General features: G+C 39.7%; 1 protein-coding gene and 1 pseudogene across 1 annotated transcript; one reads left to right on the forward strand and one right to left on the reverse strand.

Annotated features, from left to right (window-relative positions):
• Positions 1 to 1944: 1944 nt before the first annotated feature.
• Positions 1945 to 5447, reverse strand: LOC149833037 (phytoene synthase 2, chloroplastic-like; annotated as a pseudogene).
• A 2416-nt stretch (positions 5448 to 7863) lies between these two features.
• On the forward strand, positions 7864 to 8607 carry LOC149833038 (uncharacterized). The gene has a single exon (XM_090013354.1). The coding sequence runs from the start codon at positions 7864 to 7866 to the stop codon at positions 8605 to 8607; it is 744 nt and encodes a 247-aa protein (XP_089869480.1).
• The last annotated feature ends 3081 nt before the right edge of the window (positions 8608 to 11688 follow it).

Below are 11688 nucleotides of genomic sequence, written 5' to 3' on the forward strand. Positions count from 1 at the left end.
TTCTTTCCAATCCAAGAAATTTGATCTGTCTAGCAAGGAAATGTTACTAGAACCGTTAATGATAAAATAACTTAATACAAAAAGGAACGAAAGAAAAAACCTTATTATTGTTCAAACGAGACTCATGTTGAAAAAGTAAAAACTGAGACCCTTGATTATTTACCTTTTTTGAGACAAGCATGATTGGGTCATTATCGTTCCACTTTGGTAAAAACGATAATACTTGTAGTTGTTTTGTCTCTTCAATTCATAAAGAATTGACTTCAATCGATAAAACTAGCAAATCTGTAACCAGAGGCAATTCAGTACTGTATATTTGGGTACAAACATGTTTCATAGGCTGGTTTACACATCTACTATTACACTCTATATGAATTTAGAACACAATGATGTACCTTTGGGTAGAATCGTTGTTTCATAAAGTCACACACAATCATAATATCGCATCTTAATACAATCTAAAGAATCCTTAATCAACACAACTCAGATCACTTTGGTGATTGCATGAGTCAGTCGATTAAAATCTTTTACCGAAAACATATTCATATTATGGAGCATGTCCATGCACACATGATAATGCATGTATATTTACGATGAAATATACATTGTATCGTCAAAATATGAGTTCATGATTCAACTTATATGCATAAACTAATTTTGATAAAAAAAACATTAAAAATGTTATGAATTTAGTCATAATCCATGCTTAAAAACATTATACATAACTTAAATAACATAAAATGCATGTATTAGACATGCATAAGTCATGCTTCCTTAACAATAAATACTTGTAAAGCATAAAAAATGCCAAAAACATACTCTTGTGGGTAAAACCCAGGGTCCTCAAGCTGGAATCGGTCTAAAAGTACTCTGATCGGTCTGAAACGGTCCCAAACCGGTCATCTAAGGGTCTAAACTAGTTCTTGAACTTATGAAGCGGTCCAAAACATGAACAAAAGCTCATAAAACTTTAAAACCGAATGAAAAAATCTCTATTATTTCATGGATTCATGAAAAAAAGGTCTCTACATCTCAAAACTGGTGAAAACCCAATAGGAACTAGTCAAAAATAGCTTTAAATCGGTCTCGAAAAGCACTGTATTGATCACAGGTTCAAGCGTAAATAGTAAATAGACCCCTTTTCAGATATGATTCGATCCAATCTGAATCCAGATCCAGTTTCAATGGATCCTGGGTGCCCCAGTCTCGATCTAATCTGGATCCAAACCCATAATGACTGGGTCCCAGATTGGATCCAATGATCCAAACCCAATCCGGATTTAGATTTAGTCAATAATATGACCCGACTCGGGTCCAAAAATCATACCTAGTCCAAACCTGAATATGGTTGGATCTGGATCTCGACCCAGTTATTCACTCCACCGGCAACCGATCAAGGCTGTCGGCTGCTGACCAAGGCAACCGGCCTCGACTGTCGGTCGATGGTGTGAAGGTACCTTTCGTAGAAGCCGGCATACGTCGGGAACGGAAAGGAGTGCCGAGAGAAGATCGTCGTCGGCCTCACCCTTTCGATTCAGAAATCAACTGCCACCGTCCCCCCTATTTCAGAGGATGGCAACAGTGAAAGCCACTGGCGACGGCGAGTGGCAAGGCTGCCCACGACGGGAATCGGGTAGACCTCATCGACGACGGCAATCGAAACCCTCCCCTGCTTCAACAGCCGGATGGCCGCATGTAAAGGTTTAGAAACAATTTTTTTTTATGTACACTGCCGTTGAAGCTGCGGTCGCCACCGGTGGCCTGCCCGACCGGCGAGGATAGGCGATGGCACTAGCGAACCCATCGTCCACCTCTGTACAGGCTAAAAAAAAATGGTAGCAGATGGGGATTACTGCATGCCAGCCCCCATTCCTACTACTCGCCATCACCGGCACCGATGACTGGCATGAAATGTGGCCGGTGACGGTGACTCCTTGTCGCTGATCAGCCTCCGTCAGCGGCACCGGAAATGGTGAAGGCCACTCCATGAGGACTGCCGTCGGCGGGTCCTCCGACCCTTGTGCCACGTAGCTTCAGGTAGCACGTTCGGTCCGCTGGCCCGAGCCTGTCAACCGACCAGGTTGCGCCTGCTAAAAGCAAGCGACCAGAGCCGGCGCACCCACACGCGCATCGGAATGCGCACTGTGGGCCCATAACCCAATGTTGGCATATATTTAAAACAGAACCGGAATGCAAAAATGATACATACCGTAGACACCGTGAATGGAGCAATCGTGTGGGTGCTTAGCGTTTTCCTCGCCTATGGACGCTCATGATGAGCTCAAGCCTTAAAGTCGATGGTGAGCAAGACCCTGAACTTAATCCTCTTATCAGGCAGCTATGCCTCTATTTTATAGTGAGAGAAAAGCGGGTTACATGAACCTTTTCATATTCACATAACTCCTTCCTCACTAATTGTTCACTGACCCCTTCATTAGTATCAAACCGGGTCATACTTAGGGTTGAACCCAAACCGAAATGTCCAACACTTCAGCCTTGCAGATCTCAGCCACCTCCCTGGCACCCAACACTTGGTCACCACCCTTGGAATGAGCCATATAGTGAGAAAGGGAGCATGTCAATGCGTGGTGGAAGGATATCTCAAGCAAACCAGCGTGGAAGAAAGTACTCCAACTTGTGCCTAAACCATATGAACGAGGAGGCAATGGTCTCGTGATGCTGTTCAATGGGCTACTCTGTATGGGCCACTAAATAATTCTAAAGCCCATTGTCTCATTTTAATCCTGGCTTTGGCACCACCACATTTTGCCAACAAGAGAAAAGCAGCAGTTCCTACGGGTTTCTTTGTAGTATTTTGATTGTCCATCAGATAAATAAACGTGTGATATGTGATTGATATAAAGTGATATTTGATGCTTCTTACGGGCCATCTTCTGGCTGGGCTGAGCTCTGAAACTCCTCTCTTAGCTTCACTAAAGAACATCCTAGATCTCTCCATCTGGCTTTTCATGAAACTCCTCCACTTATCGGTCATTCTCCCTGAAAATATATCTTCATTTGATAGCCCTGCCAGTGCTAGTTCATCCAGAGGAAGATAAATCCTTCCACGCCTAGCACTAACAAGGCAATAGAAGAAAGATTTACACTCGATTGATTGCAGAGTGCTCATACAGGAAAAAGAGTAAGATCAAAATGATTATATCTGAATAACAAGACTTGATTCAACTCAGGAGATGAATGACACTGGGCTAACTCATGAATCAATCATGTCCTGAGAGTCTATGAAATCTTCCAAAATCATATTGGGTGACAACAAAACAGAAATGTCCAATATTCTCTACTTACTCTTCTCCAACATCTCTAAGAATATTGGTTAGTTGATTTGCAATCCCGAGTGCTAACACAGCATTATATACATTTTCTGTAGGCATTTGTGAGTCGGTAGCAATGCCCATCACTGGAACGCTCATCAAGCCAACAGTTCCAGCAACATAGTAGCACTAGAGATAGAGTTCATCAAAGTTCATGTATCTTGACTTCCTAAGGGCCATCCCCATGCCTTCAATCATGTCTTTGAATGGATGAAACACAAGAAGAGTAGAACATTTATGCAAATGCACCAAAACCAAGTCATGAAAACTGGTACACTTTCTAATGTTCGACAGGGAAAATTGCACTAATTGTCAATAATTTCGGCAGATTTGCCACAATTATATCTTTCTCAAGCAGGGAAGAAAGTTCAGGAAGCGTGCACTCAGTCATCTATTAACACTAGGAGTGCATTAGATATGAAAATAAATTTTGAAATGTAAATTGTTGGGACTGTAATTCTCCATCATGGAAAACCAAAAAACCACCAAAGGTTGAGCATTTTCCACTGAAAGAAAATGTAGTGAAAGTTGATATATATTTGACTAACTGGACTGCTAAACTGATTATGGAAGGGCATCACTAGGAAGGCAATGGGATTAAACTGTGTAAGTTTTCAACCACACCTATGAGCAAAGCGGGAAATCTAGCTACAGAATTGTAAAATCAAAATCCTTACTTTTTGCAAACAGGGCTTAAAGAAGCAATCTTTAGCTTAGTGTCAACAAAAAATTTAGAATCTGTATCAGCTAAAGCTTCATCAAGCATATCATATGAACGTCCTTCAAAGAGGTCAGCAAGCCTTCCCGCTCATCTGTCTAAGGCTGTTGGTGTTACGTGTGCAGCATTTGGCCCATCTACAAGCTCATCTGTCCTCCTGCAGAAGGTTGCTGCTGGTGAGAATTTTTATGTGTATTGGTCATTTGAGTATGATTTAGCTATTCAAGGATCTGATTCTATATTTATCCAAGTGAACCTAAGACAACTTCAAGTACCCTAAAAGCGGCTCTTTTAAATATATCAGACATCATTGGAGGACATTGAGTTTCAAAACTTAAATCCAAATTTGCCCAAGTTTAAACTTGAAAGAAAAATTAACTTAGTTGCCTCCAGAGAGAGCTTCTTCTCTGATGAGCTTGAGGCATCAATTGAGGGCATTGAATTTTACAAGCTCAGCATATGCTTAATTTGCAATTTTTAAATGTTAATATAAGAAGAACTATGCAAACCATTCAGCCCTGTATACCTTTACTCTTTTGATGAACATGGTCCTCAATTGTGAAGTCAAAATGACTAGAAACATCCACTTTTAACAACTAGTACCTAGTTGAGATTGCAAAATAGAACCTCTGGGGATCCATCTTAAGGTATTCAGAAAAGCGCATCATGTTGAAAGGCTAAACTTCAGGTTCAGGGGTTAAATTTGCAGATCATTTTATTAAGTGGTCAAAACCAATTCACAAAAGCAAAAATATTTTTTGTATAATCATATTCTACAGCTTTAATGAAACAATTGAACCAGGATAGTTACCATAGATTGCCCAGATAGCCCTTCTCTCTGGTGTCATGAGCAATGTTCCTGAAATTCAAAATGCAAACACAACTTGTGACCAAAAAAATCATGATTATGCTAGTTAAAATTGTTGGAATTTCAAACAATAATTAAGAGAAATTAATTAAAAAAAACTAACCTAGGTAAAATGTCTTCGCATACTCTGCGCTCATAGGCTTTATCCAACAAATTCAAGTTTCCATTCACAAGTCATTCTTATCTAAAATCGATCGTTCTTTTGGGCCTCACCTGCTCTTTCACTAAGCTAGGCTGCCTAAGAGCCACAGCATAGACCTTCTGCTCAGACGAAATCACTGTCTCACCTGATGGATTCACAACCAAACTCGACGAGACATGGAAGTTGTCATGTTTTCCAGATTTGAGAGAAGGGATTCAGAGAAAAACTTCAAATTAGGCTCTTTGGTTGAACCCACCAATGAAATTCGAACTCAAGTAGCCACTAAGGAACTTGAAATTTTCTTGCCTCCTGCTCTCGGATGACCTGAGGATGCTGGAAATCTCGGTGGGTGAAGCAACAGGCATTCTGACAATTCTGGATACCCATATTCTACTCTTGAGCTCCTTTTCAGAAACCACCTAATTCTTGTTGCATAACAAGCAAAATTTTCTGAATTTCTCACTCTAAAAAAGTGTTTCACCAGTAGACTAAATGAAGAATTCTGTAGAAACCCAAAAGCTCAGGAAAACAAGGCTCCCCAACTCGTGTGGCTTCTGTTAGTAAGGGAAAACCTGTAATTCTCCACTAATGAAATTGTGGGTCATTGAGAACACGCCAGAATTTGTTTTGAGAGGGATGAACATGGCAGAATTTCAACTCGTAAAATATTTCAACGACTACCAAGTTGGTCTCGAGATGTGTTCACTACGCCAAAAAAATACAGGCTCCAAAAAAACAGTCACTACAAGTTACAGTGACGGCTTAGTGTCGGACACTAGTTATAGTGACTAATTGGAGCTTCACTATATAGGTCAATACAAATGACGCCTCCATGAATATTGGTGGTTACTATCTCACAAATACAAGTTAACGTCTCTAATCAGTTATTGGACACTTATAATGACAGGCAAAACCATCACTATAGGTGCAGACAAGTGACGCTTACATGAGTATTGGTGTAGGTTAATGGTGACGGCACTAATCCGTTATTAGACACGTATAGTGACGTGGAGAACCATCACTGTACTCGCCAATCATCAATTAAAGTAGCGTGTGTTCTCACCTTCTAAAAAACTAGTGTCCCCACATGAACAAATCTTGATTCATGGAATTGCGTGGTCAAAATTTTAAGGGTGCTTTTGATAGTGTGTTGTTGGACTTGGTTCCTTTCTCAATAACCAAATTCCACTGTGGGAGAGTGAGATAGGTTACGACAAGAATGAAGTATCAGAAATAGCCAATCATTGACGGTCACGTCATACAAAGATGAATGGTCTTATGATGAGTCTGTTGGGCATAATGGATTTGGATCTAACCCAATGGGTGACCATGTTTGACACCATTAGTCGACCACTTAGTGGGCCACATAATGGGGTGGTAGCGAGTGGAAGTTATATGAATGTGGAGAGACTAGATTCACATAACTGCTTCTTATCCCCATTATATAAGGGGGTAGGCTGCCATGAATATGATGAGAGATTCATAGCATATTAGCCTACCCCATATACCACATCAAGTTTATGTGGTACAGAGTTTTGCTCATCGTCGACCTTAGGCCTGGGCTCATCATGGGCATCGATCGATTGAGGAGAATGCCGAACACCTGTACTCGCACATGCCATGGCGTCTACAGGTACACTTCTATGTTTGATTTTGCAGGAAATGCCAACATTGGGTTATGGGCCCACCACGCTTCTGTTGCATGTGGGTGCAAGTTGGCCCTTTCGATGTTTTATGGATTCAGGCCAGGCACCGATAGCTCTGATCGCATGACGCCATGGGGCGACATGGGTCACCGGTTTCCCGACAGTTTGTCACAAATTGAGACAGAAGATTGCAACAATGGTGATGTTGAATTCTCGGTAGACTGTTGCCATGGGGCAACAACCTTCGTCGACGTACTGATAGGACCACGCCTGTTCTTAGTGGTCCTAAGAAGGGAGGAATTTTCGAAGTTGGGTCTGGACATGATTTGCAAATCAAAGTAGACCAATTGACCAGGAAAGTTGATCAATTACTGACCAACCTAACTTCGCTAAATCCGATAGAAAAAGTGTGTGAGCTATGCGCTAGCCCTGCACACTTTGTTTCTGAGTGTCCAACAACACCACTCTATCCTGAATTCATTTATGAGCAAGTGAATGTTGCTCAAGGTTTTGCCAGACCAGTGCACGATCCTTATGCACCCACCTATAACTTGGAATGGTGAAATCATCCCAACTTCGTGTGGATGAGCCACCCCATCTGCCCTCTCAGACACAACACAGACATAGTAACTTCTCACAAGCTTATCCACATCCCACATTTTTACATGCCTACCCCTCGCTTAGCTTGCCTTTTCCTCAGAAGCTCACATCGAGCCCATCTTTTCAGGAGAAGTTGTTAGAGGCCTTTTCTGACATTAAGGTGAGCATTTGTTCATACACGCAGTCGATAGCAAAGCTAGAGACCCAGATGGGATAGTTGGCTGAGATCTTGAGCACGCGCAACGAAGGAAGCCTCCTGATTCAGTCTTTCATCAACCTGAAGGGTAAGAAATCCATATCTTACAGCCTGCACCTCATAAAGTCCCACAAAGTGCAGACCAATTCTTTTATGACCCTTCAAAGTTGGAAGGCATTTCACCCTACACAGGAGTCGACTGGCAAGTCCACTACCACAACTATTGACCAGTCGATCTCCTCCACCAGGTCCAAGGAAAGTGGGCAAAGCCCTCAGCCTGTGCCCTTTTTTGTATATCCCTAGAGCCCATTTTTATAAGGCCCTGACCAAACCGATTGATTTTGGCAAGCAGGGGGCACGCATGCATGAGATGTTTGACATGTTCAAGCAGGTCCACATAAACATTCTCCTGCTCGATATCAACCAACAGGTGCCTTCATATGCAAAGTTTCTCAAAGAACTTTGCATGCATAAGAGAAAATCGAGGTCGTTGTCCAAGACGATCTTCTTGACTGAGCAGGTGAGCTCCGTGTTTCGGCACCAAGCCCCACCCAAACTAAAAGATCCTGGGGCACCGATTATCTCGTGTGTTATAGGAAACATGACTATTGAGCATGCACTGCTCGATCTTGGGGCAAGTGTGAACATTTTGCTGGGTTCCCTATATGACACTTTCGAGATTAGGGATTTAAAGCCCACGACTAGTGTTTTGCAGTTGACTAACAGGTTGACCAAGCATCCGCAAAGAATCTTGAAAGATGTGTTAGTCAAGGTCGAGAACTACTTTCCTATCGATTTTCTTGTTCTGGACATAAAGGGCACCGATGTCGCCTGTCAGATCCTCATCATTTTGGGCAGACCATTCTTAGCCACTGCCCATGCTCGTATCAATTGTTATACTGAGAAGATGGAGCTTTTTTTTTACAATAAGCGTGTGTGCTTGCATATCTTTGATGTTGCCAACAGAGCGACAGGACATGATGATTGTTTTCAGGTGACAAACGTCATAGGGAAGCAATCTGATCCACAGTTGGATGTGTGTCATGCTAGTCGTTCGGTTTATGACTCACCATCAGTTGAGACTAGTCTTCATCCCAAGTTTTAGAGTCATCGTAGGATATATAGGGGTAGAGTTGGAGGAAACATAGTGCGCAGTGTCACAGATGACACTATTTTCCTTAGAACCTCTGATTGAGCATGACTTCACGTCCATTGATCTTATGGACGATGAAGGGAAACCAGAGATCCGTCTAGCTGAAGACGTAAAACTTAGCGTTTTATAGCATGCAGCTCATATTTGTGATGTACTATTAGTAGTCTTGGTAGTTTTCTATTAGCTTTCTTCTTTCACGAGTCAGATGTCAGATCATGTATGCATTGCATTTTTGTGTATTTTTATAAGTTGCATAATAGGTAGACAGGTGAAACCTTTGCAGAGTCATTCACACGTCGTATCTGGTAAAGTTCCATAGTGTGGATCAGGTTACTTCTACTCTTTTCTCTCATTTATTTTATTCTCATATGCATTTACTCAGTTTCATACAAGCATGGGGGAGTGCCACTGAGGACAATGTCATTCAAGCATGGGAAAGGGTGTAGTTTGCACACCCAAAATTTTTTTGTCTTTGTACTTGCACTTTTGATGTCAACTCATAAAAATTTGGCTTTTAAGGAATGAGTTTGAATTTATATAAATGTTTTACATAATCTAATATTTTTAGAGGATTTTTAATCCCCACGAGAAAAAAATTTCTAACACCGATCTAGAAAATTATGGTTGTTTATGTGGATTTCAAAGAAATGATGATATATGCATGCTAGAGTTTATTTTGAATCATAAGTATGAATATACACAGTTTTATTTTTGAAAAACTAAGCAAATGAACACAATTGAAAAGAAGAGCTTAAAAGTAAAAAAAAACTTAAAAAGTGAAAAAGAGCATACGTTTAATTGATTGATCTCTTTGTAATCCCTAGTAGTTGGGCTCATACACAAGTTGAAGTGTTTGATTCCCATGTCGAAAAGGATAACGAAGGAAATCACTTCTTTATCTAAGTTGATATATGTGGCCTATTTTGTTCAAGCAAGTAGAGCCTGAGGGGTGTTTACACCTAGTGCCCTAAAGTCATCTGGCTCGGAAGTCACCGGCCCAAAAGCTCCTTACATAGACTTTATAGAGAGCCTAATGGATGTTGACATTACACATGACAGAAAAGTAGACTATATGTAAAACTATAAAAATTTGAAGGTCTAGTGACTCCAACAATTAAGTCTGAGGGATACTTTATATCTTGTGCCCTAAGGTCGTCTGACCTGGGAGTCACTTACCCAAAGCTCGTTATATGGGTCACGAAAACTAGAAATTTGATATAGTGCTCAACAAAAGAAAGAAAGAAAGAAAAAGGGTAAAAAAAAATTAAAAATCTAAAAAAGGAAAAGAGCGTAAAAAGGAAAAGTTTACTGCTTAGAAGTAATTATTGAGAAAACCTGTGCAGAAAATATATGAGTGAGGATTAGTAAATAATAACATGCACATATTTGAGTTTCTGAGAAGAAAGCATAAATAAATATGATATTTAGAAAAGTAAAAGAAAAACTTTTATCCTATGGTGGCCTGTAAAAGACTCTAATCATGTTTTGATAATGTAAGGGCATGAAATATTTGTAAAAACAAAATCCTTAATTGTCTAATGATGTTTGAAGTTGATTATTTTATGCATGCATGACAGAGATGTTTATGGGTAGCATCACTGCAAACCCTCACGAGACCTTACTCATCCTCTGAGGTAACCTAGGGGTTGAAAGAGCTTGTTGCATGTGCTAAATGCTACTGTGATTCCTACGAAAGTGAGTTAGGTTTTGATTAGTTAGTATTTTTGCTTTTTGCTTTAGTTTGCTCGAGGACTAGCAAAAGATAATCATGGGGGTACTTGATCATGCATACATTTATGCATTTTATGCATCTTATTTTAAGCATGATCCATGTAAAAATCGATTCAAAAACTCATTTTATCGTTAGTTTTGAGAAATCGCATTGAAATTGAATTTATCAAAAAATTATAAATTTCAAGTTTTGTCCTGTGTTTTCAGTGTTTTTATTAGTTTAAGAATTTTCTTAATTATATTTTAATTAGGTTAGGTTTGAATTAGCTAATATTACTTAGTTTAGAAAGTTTTGTTTTTTTAGAAAAAACATGTTTTTCATAAGAGATCATGTTTTAGAAATTATTGAAAATCTTTAGACTCTTTTTAAAAAATCTGTTTTAACCTAATTAGAGCATTATAAATACATCTTTTCCAGCAAGAGAAGATGTTTTTCTAGATTAGAGTTCATGCCTCCTCCGTCTTGCCCTTCTTTTTTCTCTCTCCCTTGCTCTCTCTCACTCTTTTGCTGATTTCTTTCTCTCCTTGTTCCCCCCTTCTTTTTCTTCTTCCTCGTTTTCTTCAAGCTTCAAACTCTTTCATCATCAACAACTTCTTCCTTTTCGTCGGGGCAGCGTGGATGCAGCTAGATTAACCATCTTCTCTCCTCAACCCTTTCATCGGAGGTGATCCATGACATGTCGTTTCTTTCTCCCTCTTTTTCACCGTAGATCATTAGTTAGAATAGTTTTTTTTTCATAGATTATGTGTAGAATATTTCCTCATTGCATCTCGTTTAATTTAATTTTGTTTCATCGTTGCTGCATGTAGTTTAGGTTGATTGTTTTGATTAATTGAAAAAAAAAAAGATAAAAAAAGATCACATGATCGTAGCAAATAGGCATTGACGTTAACTCATAGGTTAGTTGTAGGTATTGATGTTAAGTCTTTTCATAGCTGTAGGTATTCACGTTATCTTAGATATTAAGTTTTGACGTTGTTGGTTTTAGTGTTTGATAGCTTTAGGTATATATATTTCTTCTGCTTTCAATAGACAGTGATTCAATAGCTCATTCGTAGGTTAATTAGAACCGAGATTTGTTCATATCATTCCAGCGTTTTTAATAGAATAGATTATATTTAATTGGGGTTCCTGGTAGAATATGTAGTTGACGTTTTCTTTAGCAATAGAAGCTTAAACTTCACACAACGACAAGCACGATGTGCGTGGTTGACGTTGTTTGAGGCTTAAGTTGCCTTAGTCATTATTTCATAGGTGGGTAATTCAGCATTTGTTTATTGCATATGTTAGATAATTTCAGT

Source organism: Nuphar pumila, chromosome 7, assembly GCF_984573655.1.
Source record: "Nuphar pumila chromosome 7, dmNupPumi1.hap1.1, whole genome shotgun sequence".
NCBI classification, from domain to species: Eukaryota; Viridiplantae; Streptophyta; class Magnoliopsida; order Nymphaeales; family Nymphaeaceae; genus Nuphar; species Nuphar pumila.

Bases quoted from the DNA above. Each gene is read 5' to 3' on its own strand.
- LOC149833038 (XM_090013354.1), top strand. From the start codon at position 7,864: ATGCATGAGATGTTTGACATGTTCAAGCAGGTCCACATAAACATTCTC.